We start from the raw sequence: 25,150 nt of genomic DNA on the forward strand, positions 1-25,150 counted from the left end.
TAAGCATCGATAGCATAATCGAGAGCGAGTCGGACTTGTGCGTAATTGGTTTTGCTGAGGAGGGTTCGAATCCAGCACGACACAAATTCATGCAGCTTGACTACTTTTAAAAAACAATTTTCCCGCTGGAATATGTTATAGTAATATAGTGCTCAAATGTTCAGTTCAGGTCAACACAGTTTTTATTGAGGTGTGATGCAAAGCCCAGTAAAATGTCTATGAATATGTAGCGAATCTGTGGACTTCGGCCGTCGGTTGCTGTTGATAGGTATCCATGACAGCTGGGCAGCCTCGGAAACAGCTCCGAAACCAGTAGGTGGAAAAACCAGAAGGCACACAACACCGGCGCTTGGCGCTTCTAGTGTTAATAGCCCACATTTCACAATATGCTGTGCAATTAAAGGCCTATACTCATGATCAACTAATGTTGTTGCACTGCGTTGCCTAGATCTATGCGTTGCCAACTGACGATACACACTGAAAATGTGTGTACGCCACACATATAGCTGCCGTGGATAAACCTGGGAGGAATGCACATTCTCATGCTCATTTACTGTTGATACATCCGAACATGAAACATACGCACAAATTTTGCGAGGCCCCAGGAGAACGGGAATAATAACAATAGACCCCTTTGGTAAACATCCAGAGCCTAGGTGTTCTGCCTTCCCTAAGAATGCATGTATTCCCTTGTATATGCTGCCACCTTGTGGCGTTACTAAGCAATTGTCTAGTAGTTAAGTAGACTACTTCCTGTTTTTGCATGTTAGTCTAAAAAGAGTTTAATCAGATGAACACGTTTTCCTGGCGATTTCCTCACATGAGAATATTTACGTTTGAGCCCCGGACAATATTTGTCTGTAAGTACACATTAGATAAGTATTACTTGTGGGGTGTCTTGCTTTTGTAACTTTGTAATTGGAATGTGTTTTGTCCGCTTACTTAAGTTTAAGTTTGCTAGTTCTCGTCGGTCACGAGTGATTGCTATTTGCTAGCAAACGGTGTGTTAGCTGCTTAGCCTATTCTATTTCATATGTAACGTGAAATTCATGTACATTTTCTTCTGTATTGTTTTACAGTTTTACAAACAAAAATCAAAGTCACTAAAGATATCTAAACCAAAGTCAAGCCTTGGATTTATTTGAAGCTTTAGAGAACTGTTAACTAGCTGTCTAGTCCTGCCTGCAAGAGAAGACGCAGTACGAGGGCAGCATAGTAAAAAGACAACAGCGCAGCAAGTTCAAACTTTAGAAGTTAGCCCACGAGGATGTCGCTACACGTGGATAGATTGGAGGTGGATGCCGCTGAACAGGCGCAGGGCGCGGCTCTCCTAAAACTTCCCGAAGCCCACCATGAGGCAACCGAGACACAAGAGCCTTTTAGAACACCTGACTCCCGGTCACAGATATCCAAAAGGTCCGGTGTATCATCAGCATCATCAGCGGCTGCCAGAGCACGTGCCCAGTCAAAGGCAGCACAAGCACAGGTGACTTTCGCTGAAAGAGAAGCAAGCGTGATGAGGCGGAAAGCTGACCTTGAAGCCAGTCTCCACGTTCTCATGAGCCAGAGGGTGGCCGCTGCCGCAGAGGCAGCGGCTGCAGCATACGAGAACGAGGAGATTGAAAGCGGGGAGAAGCACTACGAGCCATACGTCCCAAGCAAGCCTTTCAGTGCCTATGAACGTACAGGCAACTACATCCAGCAGCACTCAGAGATGTTCGGCAGAGAACCACCGCCGCCAACACACGTGCAGCCGGATGCCTACAAACCACCGTCACCAACGCGCATGCAGCTGGATGCCTACAGACAACCAACACACGTACAGCTGGATGCCTACAGACAGCCAACACACGCGCCGCTGGATGCCTACAGACAGCCAACACACGCACCGCTGGATGCCTACAGACAGCCAACACACGCGCCGCTGGATGCCTACAGACAACCAACACACGTGCCGCTGGATGCCTACAGACAACCACCGGATGCCTACAGACCACCATCACCAACACATGTGCCGCTGGATATCTATAGGCAACCCCACACTGGAACAGCTGCTCACACGAACCCAAAGCTGAGAGTCAACAACATAAAGAAAGAACAGCTATGTGAACCATCTCCATTCAAGCCTTGTCAACAGCCGCCTCTCCCATCTCCCAGTCTGAACAAGGGACACTCCACTGAGCCACAGCCAGCTCAAGACCTGGCCAGGTATCTCATACGCCGAGAACTGGTGAGCTCCGGCCTCCTACAGTTCGATGACCGTCCCGAACACTTCTGGGCATGGAAAGCATCCTTTTTGAGTACCACCAAGGACTTGAATCTGACACCCAGGGAAGAACTGGACCTCCTGGTAAAGTGGCTAGGTGCAGACTCAGCAGAACAAGCACGTAGAATCCGTTCAGTACACATGCTTAATCCTACTGCAGGCCTCCACATGGTGTGGCAACGTGTGGAAGAATGCTACGGGACACCAGAGGCCGTAGAACAGGCGCTCTTTAAAAAGATAGAAGAGTTTCCCAAGCTGACCAACAAAGACAATGCTAAACTCAGGGAACTCGGTGATATCCTCCTTGAACTGGAATGTGCCAAAGAAGAAGGATACCTACCGGGCCTTTCCTGTCTCGATACAGCCCGCGGAGTGAATCCAATCGCGGAAAAGCTACCCTACAGCCTACAAGAGAGGTGGATAAGCATGGGGTCCAAGTTCAAAGAAGAGCACGGAGTAGCTTTCCCTCCATTCTCTCTCTTCTCCCAATTCGTCCGGCGACAGGCCAAAGTGAGGAATGACCCAAGCTTCGCCATCGCCACTTCAAACAGCAATGTGCCACACAAAGCGGAGAAAGCCGTGAAACACAGCCACAAAGTCCCAGTAAGTGTGCACAAGACCGAAGTCACACCCAAGAACACTGATGGTGACACCAGCCCTGTGGAGAAGAAAACGAGTGAACCAGACCGTGAGTGCCCAATACACAGGAAGCCTCACCCACTCAAAAAGTGTAGGAGCTTTAGATCCAAACCTATTGAAGAACGTAAAGCTTACCTGAAAGATAACCGCATCTGCTTTAAGTGCTGTGGGTCAACTCGGCATATGGCGAAAGACTGCAAAGCATCAGTCAAATGTGACGAGTGCAACAGTGATCGACATATCACGGCTCTACACCCAGGCCCTCCTACATCCAGCGAGAGAGCTCACACGGAGAAGGAGGAAAGCGGGGAGCCACATGAAGACACACCCACAGTCACATCCAAGTGCACGGAGATATGCGGCAATGCAGACAGCCCACGCTCATGTGCCAAGATCTGTCTTATTAATGTTTATCCTGCTGGGAGAAGAGACAAAGCCGTCAAGATGTATGCAGTGCTGGATGAGCAGAGTAACAAGTCACTCGCGAAGACGGAGTTCTTCAACCTCTTTGGCATCAAGGCCAGCCCAGCCCCCTACACATTGAAGACCTGTGCGGGGACAACAGAGACCTCCGGCAGGCGAGTCAATAACTTCATGCTTGAGTCTATGGATGGGAAACTACAACTCCCTCTCCCCACGCTAATCGAGTGTGACATGGTGCCGGATGATCGATCTGAAATCCCGTCTCCTGATGTCGCAAAGCACCACCCTCACCTACAGCCAGTGGCGAACAAGATTCCAGCTGTGGACCCGGACACTCCCATCCTCATGCTCCTGGGAAGAGACATCCTCAGAGTTCATAAGGTGCGTCAACAAATCAACGGGCCACACAATGCTCCATATGCACAGCGGCTGGACCTAGGCTGGGTCATCGTGGGTGTCGTCTGTCTGGAGGCAGCCCACAAACCAGCTCAACAAGTCAACGTGTACAAGGCTAATGTGCTGCAAAACGGCCGAACATCCTTTCTCCATCCTTGTCCAAACAACATACAGGTGAAAGAGGGCCACAGCAGCATGTTACAGCGACACAACCCCCTGTCACCCACCCGTGAAGAACACACAGGCTGGGCAACGAACACAGACAGCCTCGGTCTCTCTGTTTTTGAGAGCTCCAGAGATGACAACAAGACAGCCCTGTCAGTGGACGACAAAACATTCCTGACCATCATGGACAGAGAGGTCTTTCAGGACGACGACCACAGCTGGGTAGCACCCCTGCCGTTCCGGTCGCCACGACGACTACTTCCAAGCAACAGGAATCAAGCAGTCAAACGCTTCAGCTCGCTCATAAAGACTCTGGAGAGAAAGCCAGAGATGAAAAGCCACTACATAGAGTTTATGCAAAAAATGATGGATAACGACCAAGCTGAGCAAGCACCACCGCTGGAGGCAGGTAAAGAACACTGGTACCTTCCCTCATTTGGTGTTTACCACCCGAAAAAGCCGGATCAAATAAGAGTAGTATTTGACTCAAGCGCTGAATGTGAAGGCTTATCCCTGAATGATGTACTCCTCAGCGGCCCAGACTTGAACAACACGCTGCTGGGAGTACTTCTGAGGTTCCGCAAAGAGCCTGTAGCTGTGACGGCAGACGTGCAGCAAATGTTTTACTGCTTTGTGGTCAAAAGCGATCATAGAGACTACCTCCGCTACCTCTGGTATGAGGACAATGACTTTGACAAGAATGTGGTGGAGTATAGGATGAAGGTCCACGTGTTTGGAAACACCCCATCACCCGCCATCGCCATATACTGCATGAGACGTGCTGCCGAGAAAGGTGAAGCAGCATACGGCTCTGATGCAAGACAGTTTGTGGAGCGTCAGTTCTACGTGGATGATGGGCTGACATCTGTTGCCTCACCTGAGCTGGCAATAGACCTCCTCAAGAGAACCACACAGATGCTGGCAGAGTCCAACCTGAGGCTACATAAAGTAGCTTCAAACAGCGAACAGGTAATGGCAGCTCTATCTGAGGAAGACCGTGCCAAAGACCTGAAACAGCTGGAGCTTGGTGTAGATCCTCTCCCCCTCCAGCGAAGCCTGGGCCTCTCCTGGAACCTGGAAACAGACAGCTTCATGTTCCTGGTGTCCCGGGAAGAGAAGCCATACACACGAAGAGGTATCCTATCCACTGTGAACAGTCAATACGATCCCCTGGGGTTCGTTGCTCCTATAATTATGCAGGGAAAAGCATTAGTACGGGAACTCTCAACAGAGCAGGGGTGGGACACTCCTCTTGACCCCGGGAAAGAGACAGAGTGGAACTCATGGAGAGACTCACTCGAAGCTCTGGAAAACCTGCATATAAAGAGGTGCTATACACCCGTCCCACTGTCTGCAACACAGAGGAGAGAACTTTGCATTTTCTCTGATGCGTCGACAGTGGCGATAGGGGCTGTGGCGTACATGAGAGTACTCGATGCTGACGGCAAAGTACACATGGGATTCATCATGGGGAAGTCCAAGCTGGCTCCCCGGCCTGCACACACCATCCCCCGCCTCGAACTTTGTGCAGCTGTGCTCGCTGTTCAAATGTACGAGCTGATCCAAGACGAGATGGACATCCATGTTGACGATGTCAGGTTCTTCACAGACAGTAAAATTGTACTTGGGTACGTCCATAATGCATCGAGAAGGTTTTATGTGTATGTGTCCAACAGGGTGAACCGCATAAGACGATCCACTCACCCAGACCAGTGGTCCTATGTCCCCACGGACCAGAATCCCGCGGACCATGCGACAAGGTACATGCCTGCAGCACAGCTACAGCAAAGCAGTTGGCTCTCCGGCCCCAGTTTCCTGACTCGCAACACGGAGGAACCATTGGAGCCCCACGTCTTCAACCTGGTGGAGCCAGACGCAGACTCCGACATTCGACCTGAGGTCACCGCTCTGTCCACCAGGGTCTCGGACGCTCAGCTGGGCTCGGAGCGGTTTGAAAGATTCTCAAGCTGGAGAAACCTCTGCAATGCTACAGCCAGACTCATCCACGTCGCTGCGTCTTTCAAGGGAAATCCAGCAAGCACAGAACGCAGAGGCTGGAGGTGTTTCAAAGACACACTCACCACAAATGAACTGTCACAGGCAAAGTGTGGGATCATTCGTGCTGTTCAGCGCGAGGTCTTTGAAAATGAACTGAAATGCCTAAAAGAGGGTAAGACACTTCCTAAGCAAAGCCCTCTCAAAAAGCTCAATCCAGTGATTGACGAAAATGGCCTGCTTCGGGTTGGCGGTCGTATAGGATCCGCTCCAGACCTGTCACATGAAGAGAAGCACCCACTGCTAATCCCGCGCACCCACCACATTGCCACACTCCTGGTGAGATTTTACCACGAGCAGGTGGTGCATCAGGGGCGACACATAACAGAGGGAGCTGTCAGAGCAGCAGGCTACTGGATCCTGGGTGGTAAGCGTCTGGTGTCGTCCGTCATCCACAGGTGCGTGACCTGCCGAAGGCTGCGTGGGCGGCTACAGGACCAGAAAATGGCAGACTTACCTGCTGACAGACTCACACCCGAGCCTCCATTCACCAACGTAGGCCTCGACGTCTTCGGGCCATGGGCCATCATGACACGGAGAACGAGAGGAGGAAGCGCAGACAGTAAGCGATGGGCTGTGATATTCACTTGCATGTCAACCAGAGCTGTTCACTTCGAGCTCATTGAATCCATGACTACCGACAGCTTCATCAACGCGCTCAGAAGATTTTTTGCAATCCGTGGTCCAGCCAGACTTCTCCGCTCTGACAGAGGGACTAACTTTGTTGGAGCCTGTAAAGAACTGGGCATTAACACGGAAGACACAGCCATAACAGCCTACCTTCAAAGCAAGGAATGTTCTTGGGTTTTTAAGCCGCCACACTCCTCGCATATGGGGGGCTCATGGGAAAGGCTTATCGGCGTCGCCAGACGCATCCTGGATGCCATGTTGCTTCAGACCGGACACACTCGCCTCACACATGAGGTCCTGAGCACTCTCATGGCTGAAGTGATGGCGATCATAAACGCCAGGCCCCTGGTACCCGTATCCTCTGACCCCGATACGCCTACAGTCCTCACCCCAGCGATGCTACTTACCCAGAAGATGAGCGCCGTTGCAGCCCCCTCTGGAAACTTCCAAATAGCTGATCTGCACGGGAAGCAATGGAAACATGTCCAGTACCTTGCAAACACCTTTTGGAAGAGATGGAGAAGGGACTACTTATCAACTCTACAAGGCCGCCGAAAGTGGACTGATGAAAGGCCAAATGTCAAGACCGGCGACGTTGTCCTGCTGAAAGACAGCCAAGCCCACAGAAATGATTGGCCTGTGGGAGTGGTTGTCAACACTCTGCCGAGCGGTGACAAGAGGATCCGGAAGGTGGAAGTTAGAATAGTAAAAGAAGGGACTGCTAAAGTGCTTTTGAGGCCTATCTCAGAAATAGTAGTTCTTCTTTCTGAGTAAAAGAGACAATTTAGCTTGCCACTCATGTTTAAGTTGAGTTTTAATGATTTATAGTGGCATAATAACATTATACCAAGCGGGGAGTGTTCTGCCTTCCCTAAGAATGCATGTATTCCCTTGTATATGCTGCCACCTTGTGGCGTTACTAAGCAATTGTCTAGTAGTTAAGTAGACTACTTCCTGTTTTTGCATGTTAGTCTAAAAAGAGTTTAATCAGATGAACACGTTTTCCTGGCGATTTCCTCACATGAGAATATTTACGTTTGAGCCCCGGACAATATTTGTCTGTAAGTACACATTAGATAAGTATTACTTGTGGGGTGTCTTGCTTTTGTAACTTTGTAATTGGAATGTGTTTTGTCCGCTTACTTAAGTTTAAGTTTGCTAGTTCTCGTCGGTCACGAGTGATTGCTATTTGCTAGCAAACGGTGTGTTAGCTGCTTAGCCTATTCTATTTCATATGTAACGTGAAAATTCATGTACATTTTCTTCTGTATTGTTTTACAGTTTTACAAACAAAAATCAAAGTCACTAAAGATATCTAAACCAAAGTCAAGCCTTGGATTTATTTGAAGCTTTAGAGAACTGTTAACTAGCTGTCTAGTCCTGCCTGCAAGAGAAGACGCAGTACGAGGGCAGCATACTAGGTGTGACAGAGCGCTCTGTCTAGCTCACGTCACATAGCCTAGTTGTCCGAACTACTGCTTTTACCGCGGGGGTGCACACCGAACGTTATTAGCCGGTACATGATAACACACATAAACATAAACACCGCATTTGAACCTTAGCCGCCACACGGAACACGCACATACAAAACATTAAACATGACACTCACGTCTTTTCTCCCAGGCAGTCACTCCCGGTCACGCTACATAGCCATTTAATAAAACGTAGGCTTCATGAATAAACATAGCCTACACTTACTCTTTGGGAGCGCTCTACGTTTGACTGTCGTATGCCTTGTCTGTTTTTGTCTCTCCTTCTCATAGTTTAGTTTGTCATAGCCCTTGTGTGTAGGCCTAATTCCTTTCAGCGTTTGTTTGGAAGGTTTGAAGACTGCGCGCGCCGCCATGACAGGCCAACCACAGCGGTAGTAAATGTGGGCTATTTCAGTGTGGTCTGGCCTGCGCAATGCAGTGTGGGAATGGGCAAATCTATGGGTAGAGGGGTGCTTTGGTGAATAATGAAATTAAGTGTATAAGTGGAGGTAAATTGCTAATGAAGTTATGCTAATGAAGAGTAGTGATTGTCAGTAATACTGTCCTTGTGTTATTTACGAGTTATAATGTCCATGGTACTTAAAGGGATTATCCGGAGTAAAATGCACTTTAGATCAATTTAGGGATGATTGGGAGTACATACGTTGAGTTGACATCACATCATGTCATTCGGATGTGTTTCGAGAGAGTTCGATTACCGTTTTTAGCCAAAAACTCGTTAGCCTGGAAGTGACCGGGGCAAGTCCTTTCGCCGCTACAAAATGCTATTTGTATACCTCTTCTACTGTTCCAAACAACATTACACTTACGTGGTAGTGAGTAGAGGGTTCCTAAAGCCAAACCGAAGTATCCCCACGTCTTTATGTGGTCGGATAGAGTCCAGAATGAATTTAATCGAGTCAGTACCTTTCCGGAAATGTTGTTAACGTGTTGTAATCATAGACATAGAACGCGTTCTATGTCTATGCGTTCTATGTCTATGGTTGTAATAGCGTTGCCCAGCTGCAGCAGAGACATTTCCGGAAAAGTAGTACAAGTAGGCATTTTTTTGACGTCTCCTTGAGTTTCAGTCAATTCAGACGCACACAATTCAATGGGATAAAAGCTTTCTGACCCCCTGATATGTGAGAAAATTTTTCTTGTGGCGTAAACTGTGAAGGTGGCAATAGTGTGCCTGCCTTAGCAACACTTACTTTGGTGAGGTATAAAACTCAGGCTACATCCTGGAAGGTATGCACTGCATTCACACAGATATTGCAACAAATCTATTTTCACCAACACCAATATCTCTTCTATTCCTGCACCTGGTTGCACCATCCCTCTCTCTGGTGCGGTATCCGCCGTTCATTCCGACATACCAGCACTCCGACATTGACGTCCAATTGTCGTAGTGGAGGCATGTCTCTTTATGCGAAAAAGTCCCACCACTCCGACATTTTTTTTTTCATGGTCGCAGTGGCGGTATTTAACTTTTTCTTTCAAACAACGTGCCATTCCGACATGAGGTCATTAAAAGGCTATTAATGTCATACTATATCCAATTGTGTAAAATAATAAAGATTCACATTTAAAATGTAATTGTGAAGACTTCTTGATATATGGTTAGGCTATGTGTCTGTTGCGTGCGCGACTCGGGGAAGTGAAAGCAGTTCTGTACAAGTTCTCATTATTCGCGGACTAAGTGGAGCTAAATTAAGTTATTATTTTGCTGTCACTTCGTCTGTTTTATGGCCTAGAAGGTTGTATTTGGTATCTGTGGATAGCTCTAGCTCTCCTCTTTTATCTGACATGCAAGCCATATATTTTTGACCACGGTTCGAGTAAATCAAACGAAAGTAGCGGTAGCCGAAGCTATATGATATTCTTATTTGTTTGTCACTTCGTCTGTTTTTATAACACAAAAGGATCGATGTGTTTGGTATCGACGATGTGTTTGGAAAGACTCTGTTTCTCCTCTTTCATTTGATATGCGTGTCATGTCTGTACGATGCCTGGTCCCGGAGTAATTCAAGAGAGAGCAGTGGCTGCGTGGGTGAACGCAGAGCAATAGACTGTAAATATGATAGGCCTATACTTTGAATTAAATTCATGATTATATTGTATTTTCATACTTGATCGTACAGACACGTGTCTAGTCTCGTTGGAAAGCCCCGGTTCTGCCCTTTCATGCAATATAGGTCTCATCTCGCTGTGACTAATAATCGCGGAGCAATGTAACAGAGAAGAATGGGTGTGTTTTTTGATGCACTTTGCGTCCGTCGGGGTCATAAATTGACTTGGAAAAAAATAGGATTTGTAAACTGTCGGAATGGGGGTACTAAAATGTGTCGGATTGGCAGCATGTCGAAATAGCAGCATGTCGAAATAGAGGCATGTCTAAATGGAAGCATGTCGTAGTGGTGGCATGTCTGAGTGGCAGCATGTAACCCTCTGGTGCGCAGGGTTCTGTCTTATAAACAATACCGCCCACCTGTGCACAATTACTAGACATAAGAGTCTGATGCCATCTCGCTTTCTGTTTTGTTTCAGTTGCAGATCTCCGGATAGTGCTGCTGGGGAAGACTGGAGTTGGGAAGAGCTCGACAGGAAACACCATCTTAGGGGGAGACATGTTCTGGGCAGAACTATCTGCTGACTCAGTTACTAGCACGTGTCAGAGAAAGACAGCTGAAGTCAATGGGAGGCAGATTACAGTGATTGACACTCCAGGGTTGTTTGATACTGTGCGTGACAATGAACACACCAAAAGAGAGATCAGTAACTGCATCTCACTGGCACTACCAGGTCCACATGTGTTCCTCTTGCTGATACCAGTGGGACGCTTTACTCCAGAGGAGCGTCTAGCAGTAAAGATCATTCAAGAAACTTTCGGTGATAACTTCATCATGTATGCTATTGTGCTCTTCACTAAAGGAGATAATCTGAACAAGCCCATTGAAGATGCCCTGGGGGAGAAGAAGCTTCCTCCTTGGGACGTCATTAAACAATGTGGTGACAGATACCATGTGTTTAACAACAATGAGACCCTAGACCGTAGTCAAGTCTCTGCTCTCCTGGAGAAGATAGACAACATGGTGGCAGCAAATGGAGGAGGTTATTACATGTTCCAGCAGCAAGAGAAGCTGGAGACTGGAATGAAGACAGAGGAAGGTACATTGGGTAAGTCTGGGGAATTTTATATCCAAAATTAACTACAATCATAATTATATGTCATTTCAGTGACCAACAAATGTAGGTAGTCTCACAAGCTTAGAATGAGTCTTTTATATCTACACAGAGTGGGGCAGTCGATCTCATGGTCTCTGCCATATTATGTCTTGTGGATCTTGTGCTAATTCTATGGTTGTGAGACGTAAACGTAGACAGACATAGACAAAAATACGGCACCAGGAAACAAAAAATATTTATTTGATTACGGCAAATAAGTCAAGATTATTACTTCAACAATAGTTTCTATCAATATGTAATAAGCACATGCTATCCCAGGTGTACTGCACAATCTGCTCCTGTCATGACTTTCCCTTAGTTCTAGTCATGCAGCAGAACTGTACCTATAGGAAATGTAGCACAGCTGTAATGCAGCAGAACTGTATCTATAGGAAATGCAGCACAGCTGTACCTATAGGAAATGCAGCACAGCTGTACTTATAGGAAATGCAGCACAGCTGTACCTATAGGAAATGCAGCACAGCTGTACCTATAGGAAATGCAGCACAGCTGTAATGCAGCACAGCTGTATCTATAGGAAATGCAGCACCGGTGTATCTATAGGAAATGCAGCACAGCTGTAATGCAGCACAGCTGTACCTATAGGAAATGCAGCACAGCTGTATCTATAGGAAATGCAGCACAGCTGTAATGCAGCACAGCTGTATCTATAGGAAATGCAGCACCGGTGTATCTATAGGAAATGCAGCACAGCTGTACCTATAGGAAATGCAGCACAGCTGTACCTATAGGAAATGCAGCACAGCTGTAATGCAGCACAGCTGTACCTATAGGAAATGCAGCACAGCTGTACCTATAGGAAATGCAGCACAGCTGTACCTATAGGAAATGCAGCACAGCTGTACCTATAGGAAATGCAGCACAGCTGTACCTATAGGAAATGCAGCACAGCTGTAATGCAGCACAGCTGTACCTATAGGAAATGCAGCACAGCTGTACCTATAGGAAATGCAGCACAACTGTACCTATAGGAAATGCAGCACAACTGTACCTATAGGAAATGCAGCACAGCTGTACCTATAGGAAATGCAGCACAGCTGTACCTATAGGAAATGCAGCACAGCTGTATCTATAGGAAATGCAGCACAACTGTACTTATAGGAAATGCAGCACAGCTGTAATGCAGCACCGGTGTATCTATAGGAAATGCAGCACAACTGTACTTATAGGAAATGCAGCACAGCTGTAATGCAGCACAGCTGTACCTATAGGAAATGCAGCACAGCTGTACCTATAGGAAATGCAGCACAACTGTACCTATAGGAAATGCAGCACAACTGTACCTATAGGAAATGCAGCACAGCTGTACCTATAGGAAATGCAGCACAGCTGTAATGCAGCACAGCTGTACCTATAGGAAATGCGGCACAGCTGTATCTATAGGAAATGCAGCACAGCTGTACCTATAGGAAATGCAGCACAGCTGTAATGCAGCACAGCTGTACCTATAGGAAATGCAGCACAGCTGTACCTATAGGAAATGCAGCACAGCTGTAATGCAGCACCGGTGTATCTATAGGAAATGCAGCACAGCTGTACCTATAGGAAATGCAGCACAGCTGTAATGCAGCAGAACTGTATCTATAGGAAATGCAGCACAGCTGTACCTATAGGAAATGCAGCACAGCTGTAATGCAGCAGAACTGTATCTATAGGAAATGTAGCACAGCTGTACCTATAGGAAATGCAGCACAGCTGTAATGCAGCACCGGTGTATCTATAGGAAATGCAGCACAGCTGTACCTATAGGAAATGCAGCACAGCTGTACCTATAGGAAATGCAGCACAGCTGTACTTATAGGAAATGCAGCACAGCTGTAATGCAGCACAGCTGTACCTATAGGAAATGCAGCACAGCTGTATCTATAGGAAATGCAGCACAGCTGTAATGCAGCAGAACTGTATCTATAGGAAATGCAGCACAGCTGTACCTATAGGAAATGCAGCACAGCTGTATCTATAGGAAATGCAGCACAGCTGTACCTATAGGAAATGCAGCACAGCTGTACCTATAGGAAATGCAGCACAGCTGTAATGCAGCACAGCTGTATCTATAGGAAATGCAGCACAGCTGTACCTATAGGAAATGCAGCACAGCTGTATCTATAGGAAATGCAGCACAGCTGTAATGCAGCACAGCTGTACCTATAGGAAATGCAGCACAGCTGTACCTATAGGAAATGCAGCACAGCTGTAATGCAGCAGAACTGTATCTATAGGAAATGCAGCACAGCTGTACCTATAGGAAATGCAGCACAGCTGTATCTATAGGAAATGCAGCACAGCTGTACCTATAGGAAATGCAGCACAGCTGTACCTATAGGAAATGCAGCACAGCTGTAATGCAGCACAGCTGTACCTATAGGAAATGCAGCACAGCTGTACCTATAGGAAATGCAGCACAGCTGTAATGCAGCACAGCTGTACCTATAGGAAATGCAGCACAGCTGTACCTATAGGAAATGCAGCACAGCTGTAATGCAGCAGAACTGTATCTATAGGAAATGCAGCACAGCTGTACCTATAGGAAATGCAGCACAGCTGTACCTATAGGAAATGCAGCACAACTGTACCTATAGGAAATGCAGCACCGGTGTATCTATAGGAAATGCAGCACCGGTGTATCTATAGGAAATGCAGCACCGGTGTATCTATAGGAAATGCAGCAGTACTCATAGGAATTTATTGATGCGGGCGGCAACAGTGGACACAAAGGTCACACACTCCTTTTCTTTAACACTAGAAGCACCAAGCGCCGGCCATTTTGCTGCTGAGACATATTACTTGCCGGGCTGCGGTCCACATGATCAAAAGCACACCAGTACAAGCTAGTTTAGAGTTATTTTGATCTTACTTCCGTGACAACACTGCCAGTCTCACGTTCGGCCTTTTTTTTCAGGCTGTGGTTCTCTTTTCTCACAGCAGATGTCGCAAGGGCTCCCTCCTATAAGCTTCATGTCAGTCGGGCATGAAATAATATTTTACCATAAAACATATAGTTTATATATGTGCAATAAGTATTATATATATGATTTATTTTAATAACTATTTTTCATTTACATGGCATAGTCTATGGAGGCGATTTACAGTGGTAAAATGCAAGTTAGTTTTGAAAAGCGAATTGTTATGCATTGCGATGTTGTTCTATTAGGCATAGGCCTATGTGTGTAAAACACATTTTCAGCTGAAATTCGTCGTATTTTAGTTTCGGCCAAATCATTCATCTGCGCGCAACTAACAAAGGACATTGGCAAGCGATTCTTATGAATTATTACCTCCGCCAAGGAGGTTATGTTTTTATCGGGGACCGGCGTTTGTTTGTTTGTCTGTCTGTCTGTTAGCAAGATAACTCAAGAAATGATAGATGAATTTCGCTGAAATTTTCAGCGAATGTCAGGCATGACCCAAGGAAGAAACAATAAAATTTTGGGAGTGATCCGTAATTCCGTCGGGATTCCGGAACCGTTTATGTGTTTTGCTTAGTGGTGTAATGACATGGTATGGCCACGTGGTGGCAATCTGAATAGTTTAGATTCAAATGCTACATGTTTGCTGTAAATAAACCACTATTTACTATCGATTTATTGTTTCTATAATCGTACAGCGGCGAGTGGTGCAACGTTAGCTCTCTCGTCTAGCACTCAATCGACCCGGGTTCAATCCCAGCCACGAGTGAAATTTTGTAGGTTTTTTAACATTGACTGAATTCAATGACCGTTTTTTCAACGTCGACAAACAATTATTTTCCGTTGATGGTTTTTAATAACAAACTATCTGAAATAAACAAATGAATAACCAAACGTTTTTAAATAAAGACAAATAAGCAGTCCACCAATTAGCAGTGTTGGTAGTAACAGCGTTTAAGTATAACGGCGTTACTAACGGCGTTAATTTGTCAGTAACTAAGTAATCTAATTAATTACTTTTCTCATCGTTGCAACGCCGTTATCGTTACTGAGAATTTCAAGCGTCGTGTTACTACAATTTGGCAGAATGGAGCGCGTTCACCGGATAGGATCATATAGGATGGAATACCCTCCCCTGAGCTAATAAATAAATGTATATTAGGCTAATCACCCTTGACAGACTAGGCATAGCTACCAAGATACTGTACATCAGAGTGGAATCTGGAAATCATTTCACTATAGGCCCACTTCCAACTTCAGGAGGGGAAAAAAGACTTGAATAGGCTACTCACCAAATCCAAGCCATTTCATTTGCACATATGCAGCGAACTTGCTACGATAGCTTCTAGGCATAATAGTGACAAGTAAATGTGCACTTTCTCTGTCTGTCGGATTTCTATAGTTTCTCACAGGGCTACTTCACTGAAACTGAACGTTATCTTCAAAGGAGGACCCTATACATTTTAAAAGATAGCCTATTTTATTTTTGAGGGCTTTTGATATCGGGGGTTACCTTACAGTAAAATTAATTATTAGCCTATTACATGTCTCTGCTGCATAGTCTAGATTTCGTCAGGGCCGTTCAACTGGAGAAGGGGTTGTTCATTTACTCCTGTAGATTGCAAATATAGACTTGGTTGCGACTTCCGAACAGTTTTGTGAGTGCTACTTTGTTAATATTTGGGAAACTGCGAGTAAGGGGCCGCGACCGCACAGCCCTGGCTGCGGAAGTGCCGCGAGAGCGCAGCAAATCGTCAGAAACAATATATTTAAGCTCACAATAAACATACCGGCCCAAAACGTTAACGGCCCACCGGGAATCCTCCCGCATCTCCCGATAGCCACCCCGGGCCTGGGCTGGGTGGGCGGATGCCATGCGCACGTTCTGACTTCCACCCACTAATTGTACCGAATAATTCTTTTTATTCTTCAATCAGTTAGGCTATAATAAATATGTTTGACGTTAAAGATGTTATAGAACGCAATAGCGTAATAGAACATAAAAATTCACGTCAGTTACTTTGCTGAGTAACTAATTACTTTTACAGTGTGATAACTGAGTTACTAACTCAATTACTTTTTGGCAGAAGTAATTTGTAACGGTTACTAATTTCTTTTTAAAAGTAAGATGACCAACACTGTTTATACCTGAGGTAGAAGCATCTTGTAAGCTACCTTGGAGGGAGGGAGATAGAGAGAGCAATAGGCTATGCTGAGCTAGCCTGGTCCTAACCATCCCATAATACTACCATTTCATTTCGTATTATGGTCTGGAATTTCTTTGCTCTGAAGCGCTTGCAGGAAGCGGGAAGTAACGCCCAGTTCTGGTTTGAATTGATTGGACAGCTCTCACCCAATCGGCGAACAACATAGCGCAGGCGTTTAACGTCATCGTCACGAGCGCCCTCCCCCTTTCGCCCCCACCAACCCGTCTCTTCGTTTATTGGCTGCTTTCTGGAGGGGGGGCGTTCTGTTACAATTCTACCGAGCAGAATGCTCCACAGAGGAGCACGGCCAGACTCGTAGTGGAGGCAATCCTTGGCCGGAAGTACGTGGATGGCTCGCGAGGCTAACGCTGAGCAGGCATAGGCGTGAAAAGTAGGATAATTGAAAATGATGTGAATGAAGTGAAAGCTGTTCTCAGTTTTGCGAATGTTGTATCTTTGCGATGTCTGCTGAAAAGAGCTATATTTTTTCTACATTTTAAGTTAACTTCTATGTGAATTTGTGGTCCAGTATTCACACACACATTTTCTCACACAACTCGGACGTAGGCGAATTCGAACGTGCATACTGTATGCGATCAAGATTGCACATTCTTCCATGAATTGCCTAAACAGCCAGCCTACTGCTCTGCCTCACAAATCAAACAACTAATACAGTAGGCCTAACCTACTAAAAGATGCAGGGTGAAGAGGGGGGAGGGGGGGGGGGTCTTCTACTGAATGCCTCCACGTGTGAAGGTTTCAAATAGGCTTGTTTGCAATGGATAGCGTGTTATGTAGGCCTAAAGTGCTGTAACATAACATAATCCCACTATAGCTTTTAGCATCAACTTCACACGCCATAAATAACAGACAACATTTCTATATTTCTATATTTAAAACGTTATACAGGATACGTCATCCATGCGTATAGCCACAGAACGCCCATCTCCGAAATAACACTTCCGCGTGGGATGGTCTTATGTTTCCTCTCGTATCGGGATTGCCCATAGACAGTAAAAGATATGGACAGAGCTATCACGTAGACGGCAGCAGAGACCGAGGAAGCAAATTTCAACGGTTTTTTTAGGTCTTCTTATTCCGTCATAGGTCTCCTGCGCAGGCTCAGGTGTCGTACATGTGACGTAGGCACGTAGTCTGACCGAGTCTGACCTATGGCGACGCTTTACTACTCTATGGACGCATGCGCATTCTCACGTTAGCATTGACTTCGGAAAAACGTTAATTACTCAGCCGATAAGACCGTTACGAGATTATTATGTCAATTTCACAATGTAGTATGTACCCCGACAATAGAAAATGTTCATATAAAGGCTTAAAACGCTTCAGCTCTAACGTAATTTGATGTCAAAGTGGCGCTTACGCCCCATAGGATTCAATGGAATGGCCAGCTAGCCACGGTCTTCTCGTTAGCATGGCGGCCGCCATACTGTCTACACTCTCAGAACGTTCGCTGCCCCCTTGGGATTGCCACCTCCCTCCTCTGTCCTCGGTCTTGCCTCCTCTGGTTGCAATTACATGAATGAGATGTCCTCGTGCCCTCGACTGTGAGCGATTTCCGGTGAACGAGGATCGAGGGAGGAAGGAGGCCAGATAAATCGTTACATGGAAGGCACCCCTTGACACTGTGAAATTGGCTCATCACCAGATAACGCAAGGTGTTCGAAAGGATCTGTGCTAACACTTAGCATTAGGCTACATACAACAGCACAGATAACTGCGGTCACAGACAGTACCTCACCACGCACTGTTGTTGTGTAGTAGGCCAACTCCACAACAGTTCACTTTCCACTGTACCCCATAATGTTCTCCCGTAATATATCCAACAACAGTAATGGTAGTGGGATCGCTGGCTACCATGTTGGCTATGCCCATCTGTCCGCTGCATGTCATGTACCGGAACTAACCACTAGGGCCGACTTACCACAGGTCGAGAGGTGTGGTTGTAACTACACAACTTTACATTGGTGGTCACGAACGTTCCTTGCTACTATACTTTTGGGAAACACCCAAGTAGCTCAACGATGCATCGTACTATGTAAGTTCCACCACCATAGTTCAAACTGACGTTTTGGGAAACAGTTGTGTCGTACTTACATAGTTTCAACTATGTTAGTTGCTATGTTAGTTAGCAACTACGCTTTTGGAAAACGCACCCCAGCCTGACTGCAGACACAATGTACAGTATAGTTAAGCTTGCTCTCATTAGCACTGTGACTGAGGGCCAATACAGGGGTATTTGTTCAGCAGTGTGCATGTAAAAACATGGCAAGGTATGTACAAACAGATCACACTGAGGTAGAAGTGTATGTTCAGCCCTGATTAAAACACAGTGTTTCACTTATATTCTGTAAATCATGCCTTGGTGCCAAGCTGGCAACCACTTAACCACTTGTAAAAGTGTATGTTCAGTTTATGTGTGTTATGTATATTATGCCCAGATTTAACAAGTAAACAGTGTTTCACTTATATTCTGTAAATTACTATAGGCTGTTTGAGATGAATGTGATGAAACTGTTATATTTTTCTATTGTATTTCTATTGTGTGTGTGTGTGTGTGTGTGTGTGTGTGTGTGTGTGTGTGTGTGTGTGTGTGTGTGTGTGTGTGTGTGTGTGTGTGTGTGTGTGTGTGCCTGGGTGTAGAACACCTTGATGTGTGTGTTTGTAAGTCACTTTGGTTAAAAAGTGTCAGCCAAATGAAATATAATGTTGTATAGTTAGAGGTACAGTGTGTGTAATAATCAGATGTCGTGTGTGTGTGTGTGTGTGTGTGTGTGTGTGCGTGCGTGCGTGCGTGTGTGCTGTGCTAACGTCAGCTGCAAACTTGAAGGAGCTGGACCTGAGTGGCAATGGGCTTCATGATGCAGGAGTTCAGAATCTCACAGGGCTCCTCAAGAATCCCCACTGCAAACTGGGGAACCTAAAGTAAGTCTGAACACACAACAACAGATCTGTGTGTGGGGGGAGAACACACTGATGAGTGAATGGAGTGTGTGTGTGCATGTGCGTGTAGTAACCCTTGGTGTGTGTGTGTGTGTGTGTGTGACACTAATTAATTGTTCAAACAGGGTGAGAATGTGTGTGGAAGTGTCCCCTTCTGATGAGTGCATGATGATAAGTGTGTTGGGGAAGAGAGAGAGTGTGTGCATGTGTGTGAATATTTCCCTGTGTTAAGGTCCAAATAAAAGCATTACAATGTGTGTGTGTGTGTGTGTGTGTGTGTGTGTGTGTGTGTGTGTGTGTGTGTGTGTTGTATAGTTAGAGGTACAGTATGTGAGTGTAATAATCAGATATATCATCATGTGTTGTGTTTCTCCAGGCTGAGCCGTTGTTCCCTCACAGAGGAGAGCTGTGCTGTGATAGCGTCAGCTGACACATTAAACTCCTGCAGTTTGAAGGAGCTGGACCTGAGTTACAATCAGCTTCATGATGCAGTTCAGCATCTCTCAGAGCTCCTCAAGAATCCCAACTGCAAACTGGAGACACTAAAGTGAGTCTGAACACGTGTGTGTGTGTGTGTGTGTGTGTGTGTGTGTGTGTGTGTGTGTGTGTGTGTGTGTGTGTGTGTGTGTGTGTGTGTGTGTGTGTGTGTGTGTGTGTGTGTGTGTGTGTGTGTGTGTGTGTGTGTGCGTGCGTGCGTGCGTGCGTGCGTGCGTGCGTGTGTGTGTGTTACGTTTAGTTTAGAGACGCCGTGTCGCTGCTCTTGTGTTTTTTGTTATATTGTTTGTGTTGTCGGTGTTTTTAACGTTTTTATGTTCCTGCATCATCTTCCTCTTTGTTTTTGGGTCATACCGATATAAGATATACTGCTGCTCTTGATCTGAGTGGGACACGGCAAACTTTTTAGAGTTGCATAGTAACGGAACGTGAAAGGACGCCACTTTGTTTTCGTTGGATTCCATCAAGCTACCGCAACTTCTAAAGGCTACTTTTGATTCCATCCGCCATGAGATTTCCTGAATGGACAAGTGGAGGCAGTCTTCCAGATGACAACCGACCTGTCAGATACAAGAGAATTTCTACAAAATCGGAGAAACCTGCACGATTGTTTGCAGGCATGTTCATGGATAGGCCTGTGGAGTAGCCTATGCTCTCGGGCTGACGGTCTCCGTCGGGGCTGGATGGAGACGGATGCAGCGCTGGAAAGGCACACGGAGGACGAGTCTGTCTGTATGTCAACAACCGCTGGTGCTCTACAGCCGTCAAACGAGAGATGGACCCCCTCCTCCTCTCTATCCTGGGACTAGGGGACTGGACCCTCACACACACACACACCCTTGAGAGAGATGGACCCCCTCCTCCTCTCTCTCCTGGGACTAGGGGACTGGACCCTCACACACACACACACCCTTGAGAGAGATGGACCTCCTCCTCCTCCTCTCTCTCCTGGGACTAGGGGACTGGACCCACACACACACACACACACCCTTGTCTGTCCTGTTCTACCCGTGTCTTGTCTTGTTTGTCTTGTGTGTTGTGCGTCTTATGTGTCGCTATGCCTGCATGGAGAAATTGCCCCTCGGGGATAAATAAAGTTTTTTGAATTGAATTGAATAACAAACTAAGGAGGACACGGACACGGAATTGCCAAAATAATTAAAGAATTTACTTAAAGAGAAGGAAAACTATGTACAATGGGTTAGTCAGTAAATCAGTAGTGTTAAGCAGTGTCAGCATGCAGTGTTAGTGTAACACAACATGAATGCACGAAAAGCAATCAAACACAGGATAAACTCATAATGAAGAACACAGGCAAAGACGGCAGACGTTAGTAGCCCCGCGCCCATCTTTTCGAAGTCCGGCCTTTTAAGAGGCAGTAAATCAGGTGCGGCCTTCACCAGCGCCGAAGCCACGCCTATGGGCGCTCACAGGAGCAGCGGCAGTGCTCAGGATCGTCACTGTGTGTGTGTGTGCATGTGTAACAGATGTCTCTCCCCTCCCTCGATCACTCTGCGTTGTGTGTTAATGGACGGACGCCACAACCAGCTGGAACTTTTGTTGCTTTAAGTTTATTGCTGAGATATCGGGAGAAAACAAGAAAATATTCAGGCATGGAGCGAGCCAGGCGCATCACAGCTCCTCTGCCTCAGGACAGTTGCAACAGAGCCGCACGACAAACAATTACAGTTGCACGGCAGTGTACAGTTTACATACAAATGTTTTCCAACATTATGCAATAGGCTACATGGCATACCTGAGATATCGGGAGAAAACAAGAAAATATTCAGGCATGGAGCGAGCCAGGCGCATCACAGCTCCTGCCGAACAGATCAGGTAAACCACTCAGTACACCACATGTCACAGCTACTGTAGTAGCACGCTAACCAGCCTACTACACCTGCAGACCGCTAACCGGCTGCAGCGAAAGGACAAATCAATTTAAACGTAAAGTGTGCATGGTCGGCACACATTAAAACGCATGTCTTCTTACAGTATGTCTCATGCATATTATACAACACATTATGGATGCATGGCAGAAAATCATAAAACAAAAGACAACGCACATTTCAATAAGACACATACCTCTGCCTCAGGACAGTTGCAACAGAGGCAGAGGAGGGGGCTACATGGAATCTTAAAGGGGGCTCCAACGCGGGAACCAACTTCTGCCACACCCAAGCCAAACCCCCCTACTACCCACTGTACCCCAGAGGCGTGGGAAACTGCAGATTGCATCGAATATGCAGGGAAACAGTGGGGAAATTCAGGGAAGCATAACTAACCCTGCTACACGTGCGTGCGTGCGTGCGTGCGTGCGTGCGTGTGTGTTGTATAAGTACAGGTACAGTATGTGAGTGTTATAATCAGATATGTCATCATGTGTTGTGTTCCTCCAGGCTGAGGGGTTATTCCCTCACAAAGAAGAGCTCTGCTGCGATAGCGTCAGCTGCCACATCAAACTCCTGCAGTTTGAAGGAGCTGGACCTGAGTTACAATCAGCTTGATGATGCAGGAGTTCAGCATCTCTCAGATCTCCTCAAGAATCCCCACTGCAAACTGGAGACACTAAAGTGAGTCTGAACACACAACAACAGATCTGTGTGTGGGGGGAGAACCCACTGATGAGTGAGAGGAGTGTGTTTGTGTGTGTGTGTGTGTGTGTGTGTGTGTGTGTGTGTGTGACACTACACATTGTTCACCAGTGGCGGTTGCTGCTCATTGGAATAGGGGAAGCTCTGATAAAAATGGTCAACTATTAAAATAATATTATTGCTGGAATATTGTTATTTGAGGGGGAAATATATCCTAAAACAGAATAGACTAAACAGTATAGATACGTTAGGGTTCTGAGACATGGCAGCTGGCTTGGCTAGATTAGAACAAAGCTTACATCTTACCAGTTCACTTTGGGGGGTTAAATGCTATTTGGTAGCCTACTAGAGTTGTTACAGTTATAGTACGTGACTATTCCTACGTTCATATGCCTTGCTGTTTTATTTTGAATCTCCCATGGTGGGGAATGCTATCAAATAGCTTATAAAATTCAAGTAAACATTAGCATAATTTAGCCAAGCAACACAGTTATTATAGCGAGCTATGTGGCTAGCCTACAACTACAACTGAAACAAAAGCAGATCACAAACTCTGTAACTCCACATTACGGTTTTATTGATAGCATAGGCTATGTACACCATCTGCAATAGAATTAAAATTTGAACCTTGCCTCTCGACTTCACCTGCCAACCCTGTAAGGTTCCGTAACTTTCACGCATCCCTGAACTTGAAATCAGAGGAGCCGTCTCTGTTGAAACCATGGAGGTATTATATATAACTGGAGAGCGTGACTAAGTCCCGCCCTCCATACAAATGAATGGCCGATGCTAGGCTAGTAAATCCGGCCAATTTTCGCCAACGCCATATTGAACACTGGAGCTCCGATCCAGCGCCAGTCAGATCTGACCATGCGCAAAGTTCCAAACCTAAAAATGATGCATGGGCCTACATTGATTTCTATTGGACATTCTGGAAAAAGAGAGTCATCCTCCAGTTCAGAGGGTGGCGATAATGCACATAACTTGCTTGCCGTGTAGCAACAAGCAGAAAAAGTTGCTTGGGAACGCACACCTGAGTCCAGTGGAGTGTCGCACGGAGTAATGATTGGCTGTAGGTACCCGTCCACCAACATGTACGCGCATGAGAGCTCATGCCCAACACGGATTTTCGTGCACGGAGCTGGTTCTAAATGCTCCATGAGGCGCCATACTTGAAAATGGCGCTTGCTAACTTGCCGAAGCTAATCAACACGGCCTTGACCCCCTGGTTGAAACTTCCTGTGCAATCGCGAAATATGCTGTCAATCAAAAACAATTACGGTTCCTCCAATCATCATTCAGAAGCTCGGCATCCGAGCCATCCCAATGTCCCATTCACCCCCAGAGAGGCCGGGGCTTCCCTGGAAATTACGATTTTGCGGCGTTTATCCAATAAACATTTAGCTTTTTCTGCACTGAGACCAGCCCACTCCGTAGTGCCATTGAAGTCCAGTGAAGCCGAACCTCTATGGGGATTTTAATGGATCGTATCGTCATAGCAATGTATTAGGCGTGCGAAATCACGAATGATGACCCGCAAAACCTTATTGCGATTACATGAGTAACCTGCAGCTCATTGACACATCACCTCTCCCTGTTATCTTTAAGCTGCAAGCAGTAAGGGACATAGCATTCTCCAAAATTCAACATCTATTTTCAAATGTCCACATTCCACAGAAGGTCCTTCATGAAATGGACAGTAAAACTGTACAGGTGGTGAGGAAATGGCTCTCCCTTAACACACACTCCACAAGATGTTTAATCTTTCAGAGGCGGCAGGATGGGGGCTTGGGGGTTCCCAACTGCATGTGGACCTATACAGCTACTAGACAATCCCATCTAACCACCATGTTAAACAGTGACGACACCCGTGTGAGACAAATGGCCAGAGCCTCCCTACTTCTAGACTTAAAAAAACGGAAAGTGCCACCTGCATCACATGGAGAGGACAACTTTCTGGGATTTAAACAAAGCAAATGGAAAACTGGATGTACATGCACAGGGGTTTGGTGTGTCATCAGACTGGCCAGATCTAAATGACCTCTGCAGGAGAACAGGTACAGAACTGAAGTGGACCTCCCACTCACACCCTGTAGAGGTCTCTGATGCAGTGGTGGAGGACCCATCAGTCACTGTAGAGGCAACTCTGCACCACAACAACACCACCCAACTGCTCCAGCCAAGAACAACAAGGCAGACTCTCCTGGAGAATCAGAGAGCCCAAAACATGGAGTACTGGTCCAATTTAAAACTCCAGGGAAAGTTGTCAAAACTGCCCTGCGCAGACCACTCCGTTTCACACACAATCTACAGTAATGCCACCATTGGAGAAGACATCCTCACCTTTTGTGTGAAAGCCCGCCTTCAGGTTCTCCCCACAAAATACAACCTCTCACTATGGTTTCCCTCCAACCATTCACCCCTCTGTATGCTGCATGACCCCCCCCCCCCCCACCAACATCTGGAGTCAGAAGCCCACATCATGAACAGCTGTAGCTCCCTTAAAGGACTGTATATTGCCAGACATGACAGACTTGTGGACCTCATAGCTGCTCAGATCCCACACACAGAGGAAGAGCAGATCTACAAACACACCACTGTCCACTCTGAATGGTTTTATTCCCCTGCAAACACATTCTCTGGAATTGCAAACACACCGGACATTATCATCATTTCTCAGAGTGCTAAAACA

The 25,150-nt window shown here is 46.3% G+C and overlaps 1 protein-coding gene across 5 annotated transcripts in view; it reads left to right on the forward strand.

The window, feature by feature from the left end:
* LOC134079217 (ribonuclease inhibitor-like) overlaps positions 1–25,150 on the forward strand; it is a 79,050-nt gene that overhangs the window by 28,718 nt on the left and 25,182 nt on the right. For 3 of the 5 annotated variants that reach the window (XM_062535422.1, XM_062535427.1, XM_062535425.1), the window contains exons 3-7: positions 10,597–11,226; positions 19,070–19,090; positions 19,243–19,351; positions 19,746–19,916; positions 22,264–22,437. In XM_062535422.1, the coding sequence (XP_062391406.1) occupies positions 10,597–11,226; positions 19,070–19,090; positions 19,243–19,351; positions 19,746–19,916; positions 22,264–22,437 (1,105 nt within the window). The remainder of the gene's footprint in view (positions 1–10,596; positions 11,227–19,069; positions 19,091–19,242; positions 19,352–19,745; positions 19,917–22,263; positions 22,438–25,150) is intronic. The other 2 variants (XM_062535426.1, XM_062535424.1) reach the window with 2 other exon arrangements.

This window comes from Sardina pilchardus, chromosome 4 (assembly GCF_963854185.1).
Source record: "Sardina pilchardus chromosome 4, fSarPil1.1, whole genome shotgun sequence".
NCBI classification, from domain to species: Eukaryota; Metazoa; Chordata; class Actinopteri; order Clupeiformes; family Clupeidae; genus Sardina; species Sardina pilchardus.